At 39.2% G+C, this 24,599-nt stretch overlaps 1 protein-coding gene across 3 annotated transcripts in view; it reads right to left on the bottom strand.

Annotated features, from left to right (window-relative positions):
• ILRUN (inflammation and lipid regulator with UBA-like and NBR1-like domains) overlaps positions 1–20,938 on the bottom strand; it is a 94,018-nt gene extending 73,080 nt beyond the window's left edge. The window contains exon 1 of one of the 3 annotated variants that reach the window (XM_080805369.1): positions 20,514–20,938. In XM_080805369.1, the coding sequence (XP_080661495.1) occupies positions 20,514–20,671 (158 nt within the window). In that variant the 5' untranslated portion in view covers positions 20,672–20,938. The remainder of the gene's footprint in view (positions 1–20,513) is intronic. The other 2 variants (XM_080805371.1, XM_080805370.1) reach the window with 2 other exon arrangements.
• Between the last annotated feature and the right edge of the window lie 3,661 nt (positions 20,939–24,599).

Genomic DNA, 24,599 nt, shown 5'->3' with positions numbered 1-24,599 from the left:
ACATATTCTGTTAATGTTTTCATGCTCTAGGCAACTAGCTACAGATGAGAAGTACTCAGGCCTAGACAGCTCATCCAACTATGGCAATTCTTATACATTACAAAAGAAAAGGAATTTTTAAAATAGCTAATTAGGGTACCTGGGTGGCTCAGTTGGTTAAGCATTTGCGTTCTGCTATGGTCAAGAGCCCAGGACACCTGGACCAAGCCCTGTATTGGGCTCCCTGCTCAGTGGGGAGTCGGCTTCTCCCTCTACCCCTCCCCTCTGCTTGTGATCTCCTCTCTCTCTCAGATAAATAAAATCTTTTAAAAAAATAAAATAGTTACTTATATGACACGGCATACTTGCCACCAGTTAGATGACTATTAAAAAAAAAATCATAAAACCATCAAAAAAAACAAAACAAACAAACAAAAAAACAAGAAAAAAATCTACCTGATTTGGTTCACAAAGAAAAACTAATAAAAACACAGGGAAAAAATTTTTCTGTAGCTTTTTCTGATTCTTTCTAAAAAAGAGTGGTCTCTCAAAGAGAGAAAAGCAAGCAAACACACCAAAATAATGGAAACACTGAAGGAACTTTTATATTTCTAGCTTTACAAAAAGTAAAGGAGATCTCTCTCTCCAGCACCTTTTCTTTGGATCTTCTGTGGCTGAGGGTAAAGCAAATACATTTCATGGCACCACTATTAAGATATACTAAAAAATAACCAAAAATTTTCTTCTTTCAGCATAAAATCTTTTATTTTAATCTGGTAAATTCCACTTAAAAATCAGCAATATTTTCACAAAAGACATGCCAACTAACAAACGAAGGAACAAAAGAATTAGAAAATTACCTTTTTGTAACCAAACAACTCAGAGCAGGGATCATCTATGGATACTAATACAGTTGGGAGAAAGAGTGCTGGGGGGGAAGGATATTCTCAGTCTCTCACAGATTACTTATTAATTACAAAGAAAAAAAAGAGGTAGACACTATCATAACTAAATACTCAAATTCAGCATAATAATGGGACAAAAACTAACAGCATATGCCTCCGAATGTGATACAACGGAAGACAGAGAATCATCCATGTATTATTTCTAACAACAACAACAACGCCGACGACGACGTTTAACCTGAACCTGTGAGGAAGCAATCAGACTCATCAACAATCAAACTAATCAACAGGACACTCTAGAGGGCAAATGGGCTGAACTCTTAAAAAATGTCAATGTCATAAAACATCCAAATGACAAAGGTGAGGGAAACTTGTTCTAGACTGAAGGCAACTAAAGACACATGACAACCAAATGTAATTTGAGAAGTCTGAGAAGATCCTGGATTTAAAAACAAAAACAAAACACAACAGAAAAACCCCACATTATAAAGAGCATTTGGGGAAGAAACAGGAAAATCTAGATATGGAATATATATTGGGTAATACTATTCCTAGAGAGTGACGAAAATATTGCAGTAATGTAGGATGATGCCATTGTTCTTAGGAGATATTTACAGAAGGACCAAGGGGTAAAATGTCATGCTGTCTGCATTTTATCTCAAATGGTTCCACAAAAAAACAAAAGTGTATAAATCCATACACAGATTTTTCATATATTGCTGGTGGGAATATAAATGGTAGTTACTCTGGAAAAGAGTTTGGCAGTTGCATAAAAAGTTAAATACAAAATAGCAATCTATTCCTAAGTATCTACTGAAAAGAAATTAAAACACACATCCACACAATCTTCCTGGAGAATGTCCACAGCAATTTTATTCATAGTAACCAAAACATAGAAACAACCCAAATGTCCACCTACTGGTAAATGGATAAACAAAATGCTACATATCTATACAATGGAATACCACTCAGCCACAAAAATGAAGGAAATACTGATATATAAACAGATGCCTCACAAACATTATGCTAAGTAAAAAAAAAAAAAAAAAAAAAGATACAAAAGACCACATATTATATGATTCTGTTGATATAAGTAGAGAAAAATAACTTCTTAGAGATAAAAAAAAAAAGATCAGCGGCTGCATGAGGTTGGGGGGTATAATGGGGATTAACAGTAAACTGGCAGGGGCACCTGGCTGGCTCAGTTGGTGAAGCTTATGATTTTTTTTTTTAATATTTCTTTTTTTTTTTAATTTTATTTATTTATTCGAGAGAGAGACAGAATGAGAGAGCATGAGAGGAGAGGTCAGAGGGAGAAGCAGACTCCCCATGGAGCTGGGAGCCCGATGTAGGACTCGATCCCAGGACTCCGGGATCATGACCTGAGCCGAAGGCAGTCGCTCAACCAACTGAGCCACCCAGGTGCCCTGAAGCTTATGATTCTTGATCTCAGGGTTGTGGGTTCAAGTCCCATGTAGGGTGTACAGATTACTTAAAAATAAAATCTTAAAAAGAAAAAAACCAGTAAACATACAGAAGAAATCTTACTGAAGTGGTGAAAATATTATACAACTGGATTATAGTGATGGTTGCTCAATTCTTACTAAAAATCAACTATCCATTTTAAAAGGGTTAATTTATAATATGTAAATCAAGCTTCAGTAAAGGTGCTTAAAAATAAAGCAGATAGGGGTGCCTGGGTGGCTCAGTGGGTTAAAGCCTCTGCCTTCAGTTCAGGTCATGATCTCAGCATCTTGGGATCGAGCCCCACATGGGGCTCTCTGCTCAGTGGGGAGACTGCTTCCCCCTGGCTCTCTGCCTGCCTCTCTGCCTACTTGTGATCTCTCTGTCAAATAAATAAATAAAATCTTTTAAAAAAAATAAAGCAGATGTGGTAAAAATGGCAATTATATAGGTATTCATGTATTAGTCTTTCAACTCTTCTATAGTTTTTAAATACTTCAAAATAAAAAGTTGGGGGATAGGGGCACAGATAGGGTGGCTCAGTCGTTAAGCGTCTGCCTTCAGCTCAGGTCATGATCCCGGGGTCCTGGGATCAAGCCCACATCCGGCTCCCTGCTTCATGGGAAGCCTGCTTCACCCTCCCACACCCCCTGCTTGTGTTCCCTCTCTCGCTGTCTCTCTCTCTTCCTCAAATAAATAAATGAAATCTTTAAAAAAAAAAGTTGGGAGGATAGATCAGAATGAACTCTGCAAAACACCCCCCACCCCCAAATTTAGTGTCTGTAACTGCAGATTATTGCCTAAAGGAGGTAGAGGATATGCGTAACATGACTGTGAAAAGATTGAGGATTAAATAAAAGAAGAGCACAGCACTCTGGAATCTAGGGCCAATTTTTATCCAAGGATTTAACAATTCTTCTCAATTTAGGTGTCATTTTTTCCTAATTGCACAAGCAATGCATATTTATTGTAGAAAATTTAGGAATTACAGTGAAAAGGAAAGATTAATAAAGTGTAAAAAAAGAAAATAAAAACCAACTGAGAATAGCCAAAGGTAACCATTAATAATCTGTTCTTCATCCTTCAGGTAAAACAGTTCCATTTCAGCAAAGGAAAGCTATCTGTATATAAATCATCACAACTTGATCAATTAGCATGCTGAAATTTTATATCATATCCCAACAATCCCATAAATCATAGTAAGAATGAAAAGGCAAAATAAAGTTTAGATGTAAATCCAATGCTTACCTTTCAGCTTCCAATTAAAAAATGCATGCACTAGCTTCAGGTCTCCCCCCAAAACCCTCCTAAAATACACGTATGATGCTCTAGGTTGAAAGAATATTTGCGCCTCCCAAAAGTCAGAGGTTGAAACCTAACCTCCAATATGATGGTATTAGGAGGTGGAGACTCTGGAAGTGATTAGGTCATAAAGGTAGAACCCTCATGAATAGGATTAGAGAGGTCTCCCTCCCCTTCCACTATGTGGTGTTTCAATGTGAAGTCAGCCATCTATGAACCAGGATCAGGCCCTCACTAGACACCAAATCTGCTGGCACCCTGATCTGGGACTTCCCAGCCTCTAGATCTTCTGAGAAATAAATTTCTGGTGTTTATAAACCAGTCTATGACAAAAGAAGACAAATGGGGGAGGGGATCATAAATTCACAAGAATAAAGTGATCAAGTGAGGAAGCAACATTTGGGGCCCTGGAAGGTAGACAGACAAGTAAGTGGTAAATGACTGAGCCAACCTGAGAAAGCTGAATCCTCCTCAGCCAGCAGTGGGGAAAAGGAGAGAAGCAACCCGACTGAAAATGAGGATTCCCAAAATTTCAGGAATTAACAGCAGTGGGTACCCTACAAGTGAAGGTGAAGATCCGGATAAAAAAAAGAGAGATGTATTTGCCTAAACCCAAATGTTAGAACTGTCTAAACACTACATATGAAGGCTGGTGAATGCCTCACCCTGGAGGAAACGGGTGGGGCTTTTTAAAGCTCTCACTAGACAAAACTATAGTCAGGTCCATAGCCTCCAATTCACTTTCTGTGTCCTACTTTTAAATAGAAGTAGACAGCCAAAAACAACCAAATACTTAAGGTAAAGTATCGAATATGAGAGAAAAGGACTATAGCAAGAAATGGAAACTTGAAGAAAACAACACTGAGATCTCCCAGAAAGTAAAGCAAAAAAAAAAAAAAAAAAACACCAAAAAACTGTCAAAAGCTGAAAAGAGAAAAAGACAGAGGACCAGACCAGAAGGTCCAATACCTAAAAAACAGGAGATCTAAGAAAAGAGAACACAGACAATGAAGGGGAGGCAAACAAAGGATTAATTCAAGAAATTTCCCAAGAACAAGAGGGCAATTTCCAGATGGAAAGGGCTCCCCAAAGCTAAGCACAAGGTAAGAAAATACATGCTGAGATGTGTCACCATGAAACTTAGAATACCAAGGACACAGCAAAGTTACCAAAAGCTTCCAGAGAAGGAAAAGACAGGATTTATACAAAGAACAAAGAATCAGAACATTTCTACTGAGAAACAGAAGACTAAGGAGCAGAGCCTTCAAAATTCCAAGAAAAATATTTCCAACCTTGAAATTGCTATCTAACCAAAACTGGGATATCAATGAAGCATCAGAGTAAAATATAGTTTCAGAATACAAAAGTCTCAAGTTTTATCTCCTCTGCACTCTCAGGAAGTTTAAAAAAAATGGGGTCCAGGAAACAAGGTTTCCAACAAAGGGTGGGGAGTAGGAGAAGTGTGAAAGAAATCCCCAGGGTCCCAGGGGTGGTAAGAGCTGTGCAGCACACCCAGAGCCCAACCAGTCCAGATCAGAGGAAGTGAAATGCTCTGCAAGAAACTTCTTCAAAAAGGTAAAACTGATATGACACTGTCTGAACTTACCAAGAAGGGATTCACAGTTGGTAAGGGCTTTGAGGGTAACTTAGGGAAAAAATATCTAAAAGACTGAGCAAACCAAGAGTTAACATAATTATTGCCCTTGGGGCAGCAAAAGATTGTACAAAAAAGGAAAATGAATCTAAATGTACTAATAGCTCAAATGTCAATAAGCATTTAAACAGTTAAAACAATATAAACACTAAAAACTGACTTAAATTACGAATGATTAAAGTAGAAGAATGGGAGAGAGGGTGAGTGAAACGAACAACTTCCATGTGCCAAGCACAGCTCTAAATCTTTACACATATTAACTTATCTAATCATCAGATAAAAACAGATATTGTCCTTATATATGAGAAAACCAATGCACACAGAGGGTAATAATTTGCCAAAGGTCATACAAATAGTAAGAAGCAGAAGAGCTTTGAACTTTTTTGCTCTTCACCACCAGCTGGCTATCAAAGAAAGAAATCCTCATCTCCCAGTAGGGAATCAACAGGTAATGGTTAAAAGTGGGGGGGGTGGGGGGGGATAAATCAGCAGAGAAACAAAACCTCAAAATCAGCTGGAAGAATTGAAAAAGACTGATTCTGGGGAATGAAAGAAGGAAAAAGGGGTCTAGAATCCCTGTTCTTAATCCCTGCAGAACTACTTTACTTGTAGAAACTATGTGTATTTATAACTTAGATAAAATGAAAATTAAATTATAAAAAGAAAATGTACTTGCCCTCAAAAATACCTTTTAAGTAAATCTTAAAACTTTAATCAACCCTAGAAAACTGGACATAAATACCAATACAACAAAGGAAAAAGTGCAAAAATAAGCCCACATATATATAAGCATTTAATACATGATAAAGATAGCATTTCAAATCTTGGGAGGGAGATGAATTTCTCAAAAATGGGAAAAATGAATCATCTGAAAAATCTGTTAGATACCGACCTCCCACCACACTGTCAAATGTATTTCAACTATATAATGTATTTCAACTATATAAAAGGTTCACATGCAATTTTGCAATGATAAAGAAAACAGAGGTAAATAATAATTACGTAACAATTATGTGGGGAAAAGACTTCTAAGCATGAAACCAAAAGCAGAAATAAAAAAAAACTACTGGTTTCAACTTCATAAAAATTCACAAAGTGAAAAAATGTTATAAACCAAGTTAAAAGACAAACTAGAGGAAAGGCAAGTATTTAGCGAGATGCTCATTTCCTTAATATGCAAACAACTCAAATCAATGAGAGAAAGAATAACAATCCAATTGAGGTAGACAGGAAAACACTAGTAAGTCATAAAAAAGCACAAAACGCCTCAATAAAGCTGGGGAAGATTACAAATAGTCAATAAAGGTATGGGAAGATGTCCTACCTCATCCATAATTAAAGCAATATAAATTAAAATGAATACATTTTTAACTTATCAAACCAGCATCAATATAAGGACAAAGATCATTCTTGGGTTGATAAAAGTGTGTGGCAAAACAAGCACTCTTGTACACTGATAGTAAAAATAAACTTGTTACAATATTTTTGAAGTGAATTTGATATTACCTATCAAAATTTAAATTGCCCATATACCCAACCCCAGGATTTCCACTTCTAGAACTGTACCTACAAGTATATAAACATACCTGTACCACAGCAGCTTTATAAAAGCAAATACCTGGAAACTAGCTGTCCATTAACAAGGATACATTTAAATAAAATATAGTCAGCCACAATGAAATAAATACCACGCACCCATTAAAAGAAGTGACGTCCACAGCATACTGTGAAGTTAAACTAATCTGAGAACAGTACGTATAGTATGACTCCATTTGCATGTGTGTGCGTATGGGGGAGGAGATGAAACTCCTCTCCTATACCAGTGATCTACTGATCATGCTCTCCCAGTTAGAAAATCTGCATCTACAGATCATGCTCTCCCAGTTAGAAAATCTGCATCTACAGATCATACTCTCCCAGTTAGAAAGACTCTTGACAACTGAAGAAGATGATTGATCTGAAATGACCTGGCCTAAAGTCCATACTTGACAATGTATCAAAGTTTGTTTTAAAGCACTGTGGAGAAAATTTCCAACAAGACCTAACATTTAAGACCTAAAGACATCTATCAAGAACTACTTTCATTGATTTTTAACTATCTATACAGAAGACAGTTCTTTTTCAGGGAAAAAAAAAAAAAAACTGTAGGAGGAAGGATTTAAATCTGTATGTAGAACAGAAAGAAGTATAGCAATAACTTCTCATTAACATACATATGGACTCTGTGACCACTCTGATCAAATACAGGCTTACAAAGGCACAAGGTGTCTCTGAAAAAAAGAGTAATGGCCACTTCTGGAGAATAAGGTGAGAGAGGGAAAACACAGGGATTTACATACTATGTAAACTTTTCACCAGAAACCTGTATTAGTTTTATAATTATGTAACAAAATAAAATTCTGACAAGTAAAAAAATAGAAAACTGAAAAAAATGCACAAAATATAACTCACACATATCAATTTTTAAAATGCCAAAGATATAAAGAAGCAAGGACATTTACAGGTATTAAAACTATGTAGAACAACATCTGGGAAGGTACACAGGAAACTGACAGTAGGTACCATCTCTCACAGAGACGGCAAAACCTAGAATTAAAAAAAAAAAACAAACCTATCTTTCACTGAGAAAACTTCAGTACTGTTTGAATGATTATGTTGTTCATAATAATGATTATTTTTTAATGTATGTAGAATATTCAGCAATAAAATAGTACAATGAATTTTCATAACTGACCCCTGCTACAACGCAGCTAAACCTCGAAAACAGCATGCTCAGGAAAAGTAGCCAGCCACAAAGGCTAAATGCTGCACGTTTACAGTTACATGCAATATCCAGAAAATGCAAATTCAGGAGAGAGACAGCAGAATGGTGGTTGCACGGTTGCGGGGGAGGGGACTGATCACAAACTGGCATAAACCTTACTGGAGGGGTGCCTGGTGGCTCAATCGGTTAAGAGAACAACTCTTGATTTCTGCTCAGGTCAGGATCTCAGAGTCGTGAAATCGAGCCCCACCCCGGCCTCTGCACTGGGAGTGGAGCCTACAGAAGAGTCTCACTCTCTCTCCACACTCCCCGCTTCCCGCTTCCCTCTTCCCTCCTGGCCTCTAGCATGATCCCCATCAAAAAACAAACAAACAATAAAAGTAAAATACTGTTCTTCCAGTGAGAAAAAAAGATTGAAAAAACAAAAACAAAAACAAAAAAAGAACAAGACAAGGGTGCTTGGGTCCCTCAGTTGTTAACTGTCTGCCTTTGGCTCAGGTCATGATCCCAGGGTCCTGGGATAGAGCCCAACATCCAGCTTCCGGCTCTCACTCCCCCTGCTTGTGTTCCCTTTCTCTCTCTCTCTCTTTCTTTCTTTCTCTGTCAATTAATTAATTAATTATTAAAGGGGAAAAAAATTAATGACTGTGAAATCAGGATGATGGGTACACAGGGTTCATTATACTTTTTCTTTCTGTTGTTTAAGATTTTATTTATTTATTTGACAGACAGAGATCACAAGTAGGCAGAGAAGCAGGCAGAGAGAGAGAGAGAGGGAGGAGGAAGCAGGCTCCCTGCTGAGCAGAGTCTGATGTGGGGCTCATCCCAGGACCCTGGGAACATGACCTGAGCTGAAGGCAGAGGCTTTAACCCACTGAGCCACCCAGGCACCCCTCATTATACTTTTTCTTTTTCAAAATAAAAATGTAAGTCTATTAATAAAATAGCCAATGCACACACATAATACTTAAGATTTCATTAAGCAATCAAAGAAATGCAAACTAAAACATGTAATGCCTTTTATCTATCAGATAAAGCTACACAGCAAAAATTAAAAATTATCATTCCCAGAAAGCAAGCTTTCTTTTTTTTTTTTAAGATTTTATTTATTTATTTGACAGACAGAGATCACAAGTAGGCAGAGGCAGGCAGAGAGAGAAGGGGAAAGCAGGCTCCCCGCTCAGCAGAGAGCCTGATGCGGGGCTTGATCCCAGGACCCTGGGATCATGACCTTAGCCGAAGGCAGAGGCTTTAACCCACTGAGCCACCCAGGTGCCCCCAGAAAGCAAGCTTTCTAATATGTAACTGTTTAGATTTTTGTTACATACTTCATGAAGGCAGTCTGTCAATGTTCAAAAACCTTCAAGAGGGCATTATCTTTGACCTGGCAATTCCACTTCTAAGAATTTCTCCAAAATAAATATATAAGCTATACACCACAATTTCTTAAAACATTAATAGAGAAGAAAATAATTAGGCAAGCAGACGCACATTTGTAATAGTGAAAAACAACAACAATATCAATAAATGGCTTCTTAACTAAGTTACAAAATAAGTAATGGAATACTAGCAGCCATGAAAAACAGACATAGCAAAGTATCTACGCTCAGTGAAAAAGCAGGCTGTAAAGCATTACGTGTTATATTTTAACTTAAAATATACATCATACATATATATATAGATATACCCATATATATTTATTGATATATATACTGATATACCCAAACTGACAGCTGAGTAGTATTACAGGTGGCTTTATTTCTTTATTGTCTTTCCTGAACATTTCTGAATTTGCTGGTTTTCTGTATTCAGTATTACTACTTTAACAGTCAGGAAAAAAAAATTCCTTTCCAAAAAAGCTCACTTCCTGACCAAAAAAAATGGACAAAGGGCATGTTCAGCCAATTCATAAAAGAAATACAAATGCACATTTAGGACATAAAAGTACTCATTAGAAATGACAAAATATTAATTAAAACAAGTCACATTTTTTTAATCTACAAAACTGAAAAAAATTCTTTTGATTATAATATGCTGCATTGATGAGGTATTAAAGGAACAGTTACTCACACAGTAGTGGTGGAAATACAAATTAGTCTGACCTTTACGAGAGAGACAATTTGGCAATTAAATATTAAGAGCATTAAAAGCCATGTTTATCTTTAGCCCAGCAATCTAATTCTAGGAAAAAATTCTAAGGAAATAATTAAGGATACAAGCAAAGATTTACCTACAGGGATATTCTGAGTTTATAGTGATAAAAAATTAAAAACAACACTGATATCCAACAAAAAAGTTTATTAAATTATTCTATATCCATGTAACGGAATACTATGAAGCCTTTAAAAGTAACAGTGTAGAATCGTATTAAAAATGTAATAGTCATATTTTAAGTGAAAGCAGATTATAAATAGTGTGTGTAGTAGTTGAAGTGTATCCGCCAAAATTCACATACACCCAGAACCCCAGAAAGCGATCTTATTTGGAAATAGTCTTTGCAGATGCAATTAGTTCAGAAGATGTCAGATTAAGCTGGGCCAGAAATCCAACTGACTGGTGTCCTCCTGGGGAGACACACGCACAAGGAAGAAGGCCATGTGACTACTAAGGCAGAGAGATTGGAGTAAAGAGCTACAAGCCTAGGAACCGCAAGAAATGCCACTGGAAGCTAAGAAGGGGTAAGGGAGGGTTCTTCTCTAGAAACCATCGGAGGGAGCACAGCCCCACTGATGGCCTGACTTCAACTTCTAGCCTCCAGAACTGTAAGAGAACAACTTTTTGTTCTAAACCAACTGGTTTGTGATAATTTGTTATGGCAGCCCTAGCAACCCACATGGTGTATAAAACACAGCAATGAGGAGCACAGCCTCTGGTTCCAAACTGCTTACATCTGAATCCTATTTCTACCACTTATTACCCATGTAATCTTAGGCAAATTATTCAACCTTACTGAGCCTCTTTTCCTTTTCTGTAAAATGAGGGTAACAGTATTTATTTCCTAAAATGATTGTGAACATTAAATTACAGAGTAAACAATCACTTGAAACAGTACTTAGAATACAGCAAATACTCCACTTTTGTAAAGCGAACAGGTATACATATTACAGTATGTATTACGAAAATACAGATGAAAAGATTTAAATTATTTATCTCTGGCTCCTGTGAGTGTGGCTTATTTTTGTTTTCTTTTTGCTGACTGGCACTTTCTAGCTTATCCACAATGATTTATGTCACAATAAAACTTTTTATCATTATAAAATAGTTTTTATTTTAAATTTTAAAAAATTTAAAGGCAGCTGGTTCCCAGTTGTATGCAAAACCCCATCCCTCAGCCAGTGATTTCTATTCTCCCAAAGCCTATTATCAAAGTATTAAAAAAAAATTAAAAAGCAAAATTTACTTTAGAAAATGAAAGCTGGGGTGCCTGGGTGGCTCAGTCAGTTAAGCATCTGCCTTCAGCTCAGGTCATGATCCCGGGGCCCTGGGTTGGAGCCCCACATCAGGCTCCCTGCTCAGCGGGGAGTCTGCTTCTCCCTCTCTCTCTGCCTGCTGCTCCCTACCCTCTTTCTCTGTCAAATAAATAAAACCTTAAAAATAGAAAAGAAAAGCTGACCAGAAAGTACTTTAGAAGCATACTGTATCATTCAATCAATTGAGTAGTATGCTCTTGCTCCACAATAGGCTGGGAATCACTGACCTCAAGCACAATAATACAAGTGTGAACCCCTGGAAACACGCACAGAGCCAAGGCTTATACATAAGAAAACACAACTGTTCTTTTTTTTTTTTTTTTTAAGATTTTTTACCTATTTATTTGACAGAGAGAAAGAGCAAAAGCAGGGGAAGTGGCAGGCAGAAGGGCAGGGAGAAGCAGGCTTCCGGCTAAGCAGGGAGCCCGATTCGGGGCTCAATCCCAGGACCCCAGGATCATTACCTGAGCAGAAGGCAGATGCTTAACTGGCTGAGCCACCAGGGGCACCACAACTGTTCATTTTTTAAAGTGAGTCTTTTAAAATCCAGTACATAGTAAATTCAGTGGGGCTAAGTTCCGTATTTGGAATAAACTGCTCTCCTCCCAAGATATATATTAACTTTGACAAATCATTAGAAAACCACTCACAAAATCAATTACCCTTATAAGTTAAAAGTGTATTAGTTTCATCTGCACAAGGTGATTTAATAATAAGAATTAAACCTTTTCTGTGAGTTTCAGTCGTGTCTGGGGTCCCTAAAAAGTTTAACTCATAAAATATGTTCCCTGACAATATCTCACAAGCAAATTCAGATGAATTCACTAGTTAACACATTTTGCTCTTAACACAGCAAAACAAAGTTTTAATAATCACATGAAATTAATGGATGAGAATCTGTTGCTCAATACAGTGAAGAAATTCTACCATATTTGAAGAGATCAAATCTACCACTGCACTTTTAGAAAACTACATACCTATTTGATGATCCTATCCAAGTATCCTGACAACTAACTCAGTACAAGGGCTGTGGTATCCACTATACCAGATAGGAAGAACAATTATTCAAATTACAACACCGTTAAAAGATACACACGCACAAAGAAAATTTTCTAAGTATATGTGCACATACATGTGCATGCAAAATCTATAGACATGAAAATTTTCTAAAAGGTACAGAAGAAATACCTCCCAGCTCAGCCTGGAGTTGGCTTCTCCTGCTCCCTCTGCCGCTCCCCTCACTGTGCATGTACTCTCTCTCACTCTCTGTCTCAAATAAATAAATAAAATCTTTAAAAAAAAAAAAAAAAGATATGCCAGAAAGTTAGAGGCAGATAAATCAGAACCAATCTTTAGAGGGTCCAGAATGTCAAGCTAAACTCTATTCTTTATCTGGTATGCAACAAGGGCATTGTTAAAGGTTTTTAAGAAAAAAATGGCCCAGATCAAAGCTGTGATTTAGAAAGATTAATCTGGTAGTGATAAGCCCACAAAATGGGTTGGAAGGGAGACAGCCGGTGTAGAAAGCCAATTTAGAGAGTATTCCTGTTAAGGTGGTAGCAAAGGGAATGGAGAAAAGAGCTGCGAAGTACACTGTAGGGTGGAAACGAATGGGTTTTGGCAATGATTTGAGGTGTCCAGGAACAAGAGAGCATTCGACAGAATTCAGTTCAAGCCTAACGTCTAGGAGACTAATGGAGCTATTAAAAGAAAAGAGAAAAATCAGAAAGAAAAGCTGGCTGGTAGGATGAGGAAAAGGATAGACTGACCTTTTAAAAACATAATTAGTTTGGGGTGCCAATAAAACATCCATAATATTTTCCCCCATCAGAAAACCTTGCACAGGGGCGCCTGGGTAGCTCAGTGTGTTAAAGCCTCTGCCTTTGGCTCAGGTCATGATCCCAGGGTCCTGGGATCAAGCCCCACATCGGGCTCTTTGCTCGGCAGGGAGCCTGCTTCCCCCTCTCTCTCTGCCTGCCTCTCTGACTACTTGTGATCGCTGTCTGTCAAATAAATAAAATCTTCAAAAAAAAAAAGAAGAAGAAGAAAAGAAAAGAAAACCTTGCACACTTTTCTGGTCTAATTTTTACATTTAGCCAAAGACAGTATTTAATACAAGTAAAGGAAATAATGCAGAGTCAACGAGAAGCCAGTTCCAGAGCATCTGACATGATCAAAATTAAGCTACACAGGATTAAACTGGACTCCTACCTCACACCCTATACAAAAATTAACTCAAAATGACTCAGTGACCTAAATATAAGAAGTGAAACTGTAAAACTCTCAGAAGAAAACACAGAAGAATCTTCACAACCTTGGATTAGCAATGGATTATTAGATATAATGCAAAAAGCACAAGCAACAACAAAAAATTAGATAAACTGGACCACATCAAAATAAAACTGTGCACTGAAGGAAATCATCAAGAAAAATGAAAAGATAATCTACAGAATGGGAGGCAATATTTGCAAATCACATATCTGATAAGGATCTAGTATCCAGAATATATAAAAAACTCTTACAACTGAACAAAAAAAAAGGACAAACAATCCAACTAAAAAAAGCAAAGGACTTGAATAAACACTTCTCCAAGAAAGTATACAAATGCCTAAAAAGCTTATTAAAAGACATTCAATATCATTAGTAACTAGAGAAATATAAATCAAAATCATAATGAGGTACCACTTCATAGCTATAAGAATGGCTATTTTTTAAAAAAAGAAAATAACAATGGTTGGCAAGGGAAAGAGAAATTGGGAGAGACCTTTGTTCATTGTTAGGGGGGATATCAAATAATTCAACCGCTGTGGAAAACAGTTTGATGGTTCCTCAAAAAGTTAAACATAGAATTATTGTACAATCCAGCAGCTCAATTCCTAGGTATATAACCAAAAGAAGTAAAAACAGGTACTCAAATACATGGACATACATTTTCTTAGCAGCACTATTCACAATAGCCAGAAGTTGGAAATGGGTTGGCTATCTATCAACAGATGAATAGATAAATTGTGGTAAGAACATATACTGAAATACTATTTAGCCATAGAAAGGACTGAAGTACTGATATATGCTATACGACATGGATGAACCTTGAAAAACACTAGACACAAAAGGACTAGTACTGTATGACTCCCTTCATATGAAATATCCGTAATAGGAATACGCATAGGGAAGAATTCAGACTGGTGGTTGTCAGGGCAAGGGGGAGAAAACGGACCTGGGTGGTTGCCAGGGCTTGGGTTTCCAAGGAATGATGAGCAACTGCTTTAACAGGTGTAAGGTTTCCTTTTGAGGTGATGAAAATGTTTCACTAGACATAGGTGGCAGCTACCACACTGTGAATACATTAAATGCCACTGAATTATTCACTTCATCATGGTTTCATTTTATGTTTCATTGATTTCATCTCAATTTTTAAAAAACCAACAATATTCCAAACAAAAAGTAAAAATAAGCTCTATGTCTTGTCATTTCTGATTCCATTTGTCACATTCTAGCCAAGCCAAGATCCTAGATGGCTCTGCTCCACTTGCTCTTTCCTGGTTTCACTCAGGAAACATCCTCTACCTCCAATACACTGCCTTTCCATCAATTCAAATCCCCTAATTATTTCAAAACTTCTAAGAACACAACTTGCCCATAGTAGTCATTCAATCTTCGTGAATCACTGGTTCTATTTGATTCAGTCCATTCCTACTTGTTCTGAAATTTTATTCAGTTAATTTAGTATTGCTAAATGAATGTTTCCTCATTATCCCAAAACTTTTCTCTGATCATTTCAGACATGTTCTTCTCCTCTTAGTGCACAAATTGTAATAGTGGCTGTCTTCTTTTTGCATTACACTGTCTGCTAAGGCTCTAGCCAAAATACATTGATTTAAACACTGTCTGGTTGGTAGTTTTTGCTGTTATGTGCTACACAAACTTTCTGTGGAAGGAGCAGGAAGATAAGAGATGGCAAAGAAACCACCTCCATCCACCCTCGTTTTAACAGAGACAAGTCCCCCAGCAACGCTGTTTGTAAAGACCTCCTGTAGCACAACAATGTACTTTTTACTGCATTCCTTTTAAAACTAAAATGAATCTAGATGCTTTATTTGTAAACTTTTTTATATCATACCGAGAGTCTCAACTTTTATGTGCCACTCAAAAAGTTAAGAACAGGGTGGAAAAGAACTCCAAACCAAGAACCCTCAACCTTCTTAAAAACGTCACAGAGCATGGGACACCAGGGTGGCCCAGGGGGTTGAGCAGCCATGTGCTCAGCAGGAAGTCTACTTGAGATTCTCTCTCTTTCTCTCCCTTGGCCCCTCCCCCCATGCTCTCCCTCTCCTTCTCCATCTTCCCCTCTCCCACTCCTGCCCTCTAAATCAATCAATCAAACATTTTTTAAAAAGTCAGAGAGTGCAAAACACTCTGTCATTAAGTGTTATGCAATCCTTCCCTACCCTCCTCCCAGAACTGCTGCTTGGCACACATTATATTCCAGAAACCCCATACTAATATCGTGGTTTATCTGTTATAAAGGGACTTGTCCTAGACTAGTGTGTATAAACCAGAGATTGGATCAGAAACTGATATATCATGCAGGTCACGAGAAATGGATTAAGATTAGGCTGCAGAGGTACCATGAAATAAGAGATACAACTGATTTTCACATCTAGATTCTGATTTTGCTTCATTGTGTCAAATACACCTTTATTTTATCTAGTCCGGTACCTCTGACAATCTTGACAAAGTCAACAGGACATGACTGTATAAAAATGTTTTTCCCTAGTTACTTTTCTAGAAAGCATCTGTTCCACCCACGATGGGCACATGTAATGTTCCAAAAAATACACACTACTTCCTGAAGACACCTGCAGGTAACTAGTATGTTGCAACACCACAACTGCAAAGCACCAGCCAAATGAACAGTCAACACTGGCTATATGCTAGTCAAAATTATTGTATTTATACCTGTACCAAAAATAAGGCCAGTATTAATTCCGAAGTTAATGTCCTCTAAATATCTAGAAGTATTAAAAAATAAAATAAAATCTAGGGGCATCTGGTTGACTCAGTTGCTAGAGCATGCAATTCTCGATCCTGAGGTCTTAAGTTCAAGCCCCATGTTGGGCATGGAGCCTACTTTAACAATCAATCAAATCAAATCGAATCGAATCAAAATAAAATCTGAAAGTGTTATTTGCTTCTTGTCACAAATGCTAAAGAACAACTCACTTTAAAAACATGAGACAAATGATTTTGAGGGCCAGAAGTGAACTTAAAATCTTATGTGACACTCAACTGTACACTTAAAATTGGTTAAAATGGTTTTATGTTAAATTTTTTAAAAATCATACGGAAGTTCTCCTCTGAATCATGTTGGTTCCCCCTTAAAACAAACCAATCTATTCAGCTACATTAAAGGATGAGAAATCACTAAATTGAATGTGCTTTAATTATAAATGGTTAAAAAGCTTCAGTGATTTGAATTAACAGAAACTTTCTGACCTCTTAAAGAAGGTGTTTATTAGATAGTCTTCATCTCCAAGGAGGATATATGCAATGAAAAAGTTTTAAACTGTAATAAGAGAAATTTAGTTTTGACAAAATTCTAACTAGAAATGTAATAAAACACTATAATAAGGTATCACACAAATCTCTACCCTCAGGGATGCAACAATAAGCTATCTGGGAAGGATTATATGCAATTCTTCAAGAAAAACTGGAATGAACTAGAGAATCTCTTAAGCCAGCTTCCAGTTTCAGAACTCCAGGTTCTATACTCACAGCCCAATAATGTCTCTGCAAGACATTCCACCTACAGAAAGTTCTAGTAATCTACGAGTCATTTCAGTTGGCTGCAGATACTAGGTCTTTTCACCACACCATTTATTCACTTTATGTACTCACTTAGGAACTGAAAATTGACTACTTTTGTTAAGAGGCAGTTCCATCAATCTCCAGCAGCATGGCTGCCTGCCAGCTCAGGTATAAACACTTCAAAAATGCTTAAACTGAAATATACTTCGTCCCAAATTAAGCAAATAGAAATATCTACATAATGCACAACAAGCTAAAGACTTGAGGGAAAAATCCTTTATAGGGTAGATAATTTACAAGACCAAAACATTCAATTCAGTCAGTTCTTCAACAGCTTCTTAAAAAGTTGTCTGTTACTGACAACAAAAAATACTTACTTTTGAAAACAAAAGCATAGTCTTTCCAACCCAAGTTTCATTTTAGAAAATTATGGCCTTCATTTTAAAATAATGATTTTTAATTTACCACATTATTTTCTAACAGTTATCAAACAACTGAATGGTGGTTATTTATTAAAACCCACGGCAGGCACTTACGAAGTCATAGTAAAGTTAATCATCTCAAATTCAACAGGTTAATCACAGCAATTTGAGATTTTGCCAACCTGTATTAGGACGATCTCAACAGTTTACAAAATTGGACATTTAAATGACACTTAAAAACAGTACATTTCTATATATTAACACAAATGTTGTGACAAGTACACATGCATGACTGTATTTATTTTAACTAGATTTTCCTAAACAAAAATTCAGCAAGACAAAGTACAGCCAGGTCAAAATAGGAATCAAAATACAATACTGGAGCTAACTACTTTCATTAGAAAGAAAAGAATAGCAAGCCTCACTCCCTTCAGTTCAAAAATAATTTTTCATTTTATAATCAAAAATAAAGAATATGACTTCTATGGCCAAAAAATAAGGTAATATAGCTTAAAGCTGAGTTATCACTTAATTGCCTGGATTCCTAAGCAGCTACTAACTTCTAAGTGCTTTAAAACTTGAACCCATCTTTTAATGGCTCACTGCTTTGCTTAGAAATGTATCACACCTTGATTTATACAAAGATGCCATCTCATTAGAATACATGCTGCTCTGTTAATAATTGTTTATTAAAAAATTCAAATAAAATTTTTATAATGCAACTATAATTTTTAAGTTATTTTTTTTTTCTTATCCACACTGTGCCTCACCTTTCACAACACCGAAAAACATACAATCTTAGATGTTAAACAAACACACCTCAAACATATAAAATTCAGTACACTGGTTCTGTAGCCATAATTATACTAATAAATACTGACTCTAAAGAACTAAAAACATATAGGGGCAGGGTTTAAATGGTACGACTCACAAGGGGGTGGGGAGAAATAATGATCCTTCCTACCAAACTGGCAGCAACAATATGCCAAGTTTCCTATGCTGAACTAGTGTAAACAAGGAAGAAAAAGAGCTGGGGGTAGGAAGTAGGCAGGCAAGAGAACCCTCTTCAAGATACAGCTTTACTTCTAAATTTCACTAGTGTAATACCTGTTCTCAGTGTTTCCAATAACACCTACCAAGGACTATTTAAACACCATAGGCTGGTCTTCTGAAAACTACTGTAGGCTGTAGTCCCCCTCTTAGATAATCCCAGATATAAAAGATAGAAGTGGGGATCACAAATGCTTCTTCAATTATAAAGACTATCTCCTGCACTGAATGCCTCAAAAAAGTTTTCTAAACATTTAGAAATTCAATCCTACTCTTGCCATAACAATCAAGTTTAAAAAACTAAAATAACAGGGCCTACCAATGATGCTAAAAAAAAAAAAAAAAAAAAAAAATCACACATCACCTTTGGCATGACCACAGCTACAAGTAAGATGATAAGATGAGCATCATTCCAGACAGGACTAGAAGAGGAATGGGATAAAGACTAGGCTTACCGCCTCTTTTTTTCTGGCATTGCCTGAGGCATTCAGTGGACATGGAATAAAGGGGAAACTGGTTGTATAAGTGATGCCAAGAGAAACAAGATTCCACATGTCAAGGGACTGAATGCCCAAACACTGAGAGCAAAGGGCACTCATCCCCCCTGGCTTTCTGACAAAAGAAAAATGAGTTGTTTCACCTGAAATCCTTTCAAAGGAACTCTAATGGTCTCTAGTTTATCACTCACCCTAAGTGAACTCAACCGCCCTCCTAAGAGAACAAGGAGAAGCCCTGCTTATCAAAATAGCAAGTGCTACACATACTAAGCTAAGAAACACTCCTTTAGTCTAAGTGCCATGGTCTTCTGCCCCAATTCTACAAGGAGACTCCAAGCCAAAAAACTTGCTTCCCAGCCTAAGCCAAGTTCTCCATTTTCCCAAACATCCCAGACAACCGAGCTTTACTTCAGATAAGCCCTTCTCCATTCTGGCCTTCTGGAGTCCAGGGCTCCACGGCCCTCAGAAAGTTCCCTCCTTCAAGATAATGTCCTTTCCTTCACTTTTCCTAAGGGTTTTCCAGACCCTGCCCTGGCATCCCACTCCTCCCTGGCACTACTCTTCAGAAAGTCGTCTCTCTTACCGTACTCACTTGTCCTCCCCCATAATATTTTTTTCCTTTTCCCTATTTGTCCTCGAATGGAGAAACATACACACACACACACACACACACACAAATATCTCCCAGGTCCTAATTCCCTAGTCTCTCCCGTGCCCCAGGTTCTTCCATAACACCTAATTCTCTCCCAGAGTGCCCCCTCACCCCTGTCTTTCTCAACCCTAACTCCATACCCCAAGTTTTTTTCCCACTCCCCAAATTCAGATCTCCTGTGCTGTTTACTCCTAACCAACACCGCAGCCTCTTGCTCCCAGGTCTACCCCTATGCCTGGATACTCAAGTCTTTCCCCCTCTTTCCACGTTCCTCGGCCCCCAATTCTCTGCGGAACCTCAGGAGCCCCTCCCCAGTCTCCCTTCCGCCCCTCCTGCACTCCGTGGCCCCCGATTCCCCCTCGTACTTCCTCTCTAGCCTTACTCAGCTCCCAAATTTCTCCCATGTCCCGGAGGCTCCCCCACACGCCCTCCACGCCCGGAGAAGGGGGTGCCCCTGAGTGCCCGCCCGGCCCGCCCTGCCGCCGCGCTCGGGTGTCCCTTCCCTTCCCCGCGGGCCCCAGTGCTGGCGCGGCGGGGCCGGCTCACCAGTTGGTCATGTCCAGGAAGAAGGCGCAGCCGGCGGGGTTGAGCTGGAAGCCGAGCAGCCGCTGGAACTCGGAGATGAGCACGTCCTTGTCGGTGGTGCCCAAGCAGCTGAACTTCTGCATCAGCTCCGGGTCCAGGTCCACGTCCATGCCCTCCATGGCTGGGGCCGAACACCCGCTTCTCCGCCTCCTCAAAACCGAGCCGACGCCGCCGCCGCGCCGCCGGGCCCGGGGACCGGGAGGGGGCCCGCTGCTAGCTGGCGCCGCGACCCCGCTCCTTTGAGGTAGGCCCCGGGCCTCTCACCGCCTCATAGGGATAAACTCACTCAGCCACTCACTCACTCTCGCTCCCCCCCCTCCCACCCCCCCCAGCGCCGCCGCCTCCGCCGCCGCCGCCGCCTCTCGCTTCTCTGCCGCCTCCGCCTCCTCCCGCGCCGCGCCCACTGCGCAAGCGCCGCCCGCCTGTGCCCCGCCCCTTCCTCTCCGGGAGCCCCGCCCCTCAGTGGCGTCACAACCCCGTGACGTCCCCCGCGTGACCTCACCGCGGCGGAGCGACGGGGCGGGGAGTGGGAAGAAGGGAAGGGACCGCCCCATGGTTGGGGGGTGACTCCTGGCCTGACCTTCTCCTCGCCCCGCCCCCACACTCAAGGGGAGGAGTTAAAGCCCGGTGTGTGGGGAGAGGCTCCGGGAAGTCCGTCTACTGCAACTCCACCATTTTGCAGGTGAGGAAACAAGTCTGGGAGGAAAAGAGACTAGGGCAAGGTCAAGTATCAAAGTGCACGCAGGACACAGTCTTCTTGGCCAGGGGTTTGCCCCTCACCCTGGAAGGGCTTGGTTGCGTAAGTTTTAAAGAGCTGCTTTCCTGGATCGGTAGTGCCGTGAATCCTTGGTTCCCAGCCACACTTCGTAGTGGTTACTACAATTTCTGTTTCTGTTATGCAACAGTAGGATCAAGTCTCTGGAAAGTGAAGGAGGCCTGGATACGAACATCAATCCCAGATCCAGAAAGCAACACACGTAATCTCCCACCCATTCTGTCAAGACCAACCCTCTCAAGATAAACGATAAGTCACGAGAATTTGGTATGCCTTTTTCTGTTTTTAAAATAGAAAGAAAAATATTGCTGTGCATTATGATACACCTGCCTGGTCAAGGCCCTATTCCAAGATCAAAGAATGAGAAACGCAGCAAAGAGACCATCTTGTCTACCCCCTTGCATTCCTACTTGCCCAACACCGCTACATCCAAAAGGGCAAAAGATGAATAAGATATGGCCTTCTCTCTTCAAGTAGCTCTCTGTTTTACAAATAAGTAAAGTGAGATCCAAAAAGCTTTGATGTCTTGTCCAAAAATATAGAATAATAAAACTAGAACCCACCTTTCAGATCCCTAATGGGCTTTGTTTTGCATAACAATTTCAACAGGAGACAGCACTAGAGTAATCGTCTGGGTTGCAAGGTTTTAGAAAGAGAAAGCATTTTGCCTCCTTCCGTCCCAGTACCAAACAAGACTTAGTAAAATGTAATGGCTTTAAAAGCCTGGGTTCTGGGTCACACACATTTAGGATTCAAATTCTCATTCTGGCTAATTATTGATAATCACAGTGCCTACCTGGATAGGATTGCTGTGAGAGTTAAATGAGATAAAATATGTGAGCTCAATACAGTGCCTATTCCATAAAAAACACTTCAAGAAATAACTACCATGGCACAAACATAAGATGACTATGGGATTAGACAATGGTACTAGTAGCCCAGGCCACTTCTTCACCTGGCTCCCCATCTACTTCATTTCCCTTCCTCGTCCTCTATTAAAATATTAAATATGTACACTTTCTCTTCTCCAGTGATTTTTTTCCCTCCAATATGATTATCTTATGGGAGACAACTGTAACAGCATACAGGTATAATACTTACTCATACTCTACAGTAGTTATTAACATTTTATAAGAAACTGGTCTTAGGCCTCCAACACCTGTGTGAAAGCTTAGATCACTGCCAGGGCCCAATTTTTGGGTGGCCACAATGTTGCAATATTTTACCAATATTAAGGAAAATTCTGTCTCTCTCAGAGGTGAACACATGTTGTCGCAATCTTATGAATGATGGAATGGGGACACAGATTATAAAAAATCCCAGTATTAGACTTGAAAGAAACTGAGATTGTCTAGCCCAACCTCCCTATTTTACAGATGAAGAAATTGAAACCAAGAGAGAGAAACTGATTCACCCAAGATTACACAGCTAGTAAGGGATCTCTAAACACCCAGTCTACCACTCTATCCACTATATCCTGCTACAACTCCCTTTATGCTTTGAGTTCAGTTTGGCCTTATGTACAAAATAATCAGAAATTGATTTTAGTCTATTCACTAAAACTAAGTTAACTTGAAATACCCATGGATTAAAGTTGTGTTGACCAAGAATCCAAAAGAAGAAAACATTATTGGAATCCAACAACTCCATTAGAATGCCAACCTAAGAGAAATAACTTTTGGCCAACCCCATGCAGTACTAGGGGTGTACTAGCTCACACACAAACAGCCCACATAATGTAAAGAGATCCTTGCAAATAAGAGACGCAAGTGGCTCAGAACTTTTGTTCATGGCAGAAGTTATCTCAAAGGAGTGCAACTACTCCTCAAGTGAATTCTAAAACACTGTGGGGGTATTTTGGATCTCATGCGATTGGAAGTGGTACCCCGGCCATTAATGTCTTGAGGACCAAGGATGCTAAACATCTGTAATTCTTGGCACAGTCACCCACAGTAAAGAACCGACCGTTCCTATCCACTGCAAAAGCACTGACCAAGGTGGCCAGCACATTAAGTATGAAGGAAGAACCAACCTCTCCGTCCTCCACTGAATGATTCTCTGATGGGATGGGGTATGAAATGGAGAAAATGAGGTGTTGCCCAATCAGGACATTCACAGAAATGTGAGTTTCCACTTGAATCTGAGGGATTATTAACACATATGGTTCTGTTGTAATGGCTCTGCAGCTTTGTTTTGTTTTGTTAGGAAGAAGGCATGGAGAAGGACCGGGTGAGAGACAATGGGACAAATTGCTGAGCACCACCCTGAGGAAGAAAAGCTGATGGCAATATTCCAAAAGGGCTTCTAGGTAGTATCTTAGAACAGTGTCAGGATCTATGCCTGGAGATGCCACTGCCTGGAATATGCCCAAGACCAGCCAGTTTAAGTCTGAATTTCTTGGGCTTGTGATCTCATATAAGAAATTTAAATGACCCCCAAATCTCCAGACCAGGTCAGTTTTAAAGTTTCTTAAAGGAGTTAAGCCATTCTATCACTGTCTAGCCCAAAAGTGATTCATCTTACCAGGGTAGCCGAGATTGCCTCCAGATTGCTAAGTCCTTAAGATTCAGAATTGCCAAGACCAGATAGTACTATTATACTACAACATTACTGATTAAGAGAACAGACAGAGGCCAAATAGATATGATAATAGCAACTTGTAGTAGAGATCTTTGGGGTATATATCCAAACTGTGATGACTTCCTTTTCTGCAAACCATTAATGACCCTCTTTGTGGCCTCTAACAATGTATCTGCCCTACATGGCCTTGTCCTTTAGCCCCCTTGATTGGACAAGAGGGAGATGCTTGACTTAAGATCAACCAATCAGATTCTCACTCCCAGGAATTTGGAACTGAACTGAAATTATTTTCTGGAACAGGCCTGGGCTGTTTACTTGAAAGTGAATGATAGAAATACAGAAAAGGGACCATCTTTGTAGGGCACCCATGAAAATGAGATAATGCCATCTGCAGAAAGAGAGAAACAGAAAAACAGAAACAAAGATGAGAGACCTGAAGGCTTGGGAGAGAGAAGTTCCTATCATCCTGAGTTTTGGTTATTCAGCTTCCCTTAGATTCCATGAAATTCTCCATGTTCCATTAAAAATACATTATCTCTTAGGGCACCTGGGTGGCTCAGTTGGTTAAGCAACTGCCTTTGCCTCAGGTCATGATCCCCGAGTCCTGGGATCGAGTCCCGCATCGGGCTCGCAGCCCCATGGGGAGTCTGCTTCTCCCTTGACTTCTTCCTCTCATGCTCTTTCTCACTCTC

The sequence above is a fragment of the Martes martes genome (assembly GCF_963455335.1).
Source record: "Martes martes genome assembly, chromosome: 6".
Classification (NCBI taxonomy): Eukaryota; Metazoa; Chordata; class Mammalia; order Carnivora; family Mustelidae; genus Martes; species Martes martes.
The sequence above is the reverse complement of the archived record's forward strand: the minus strand, read 5'-3'. Positions and strand labels throughout refer to the sequence as shown.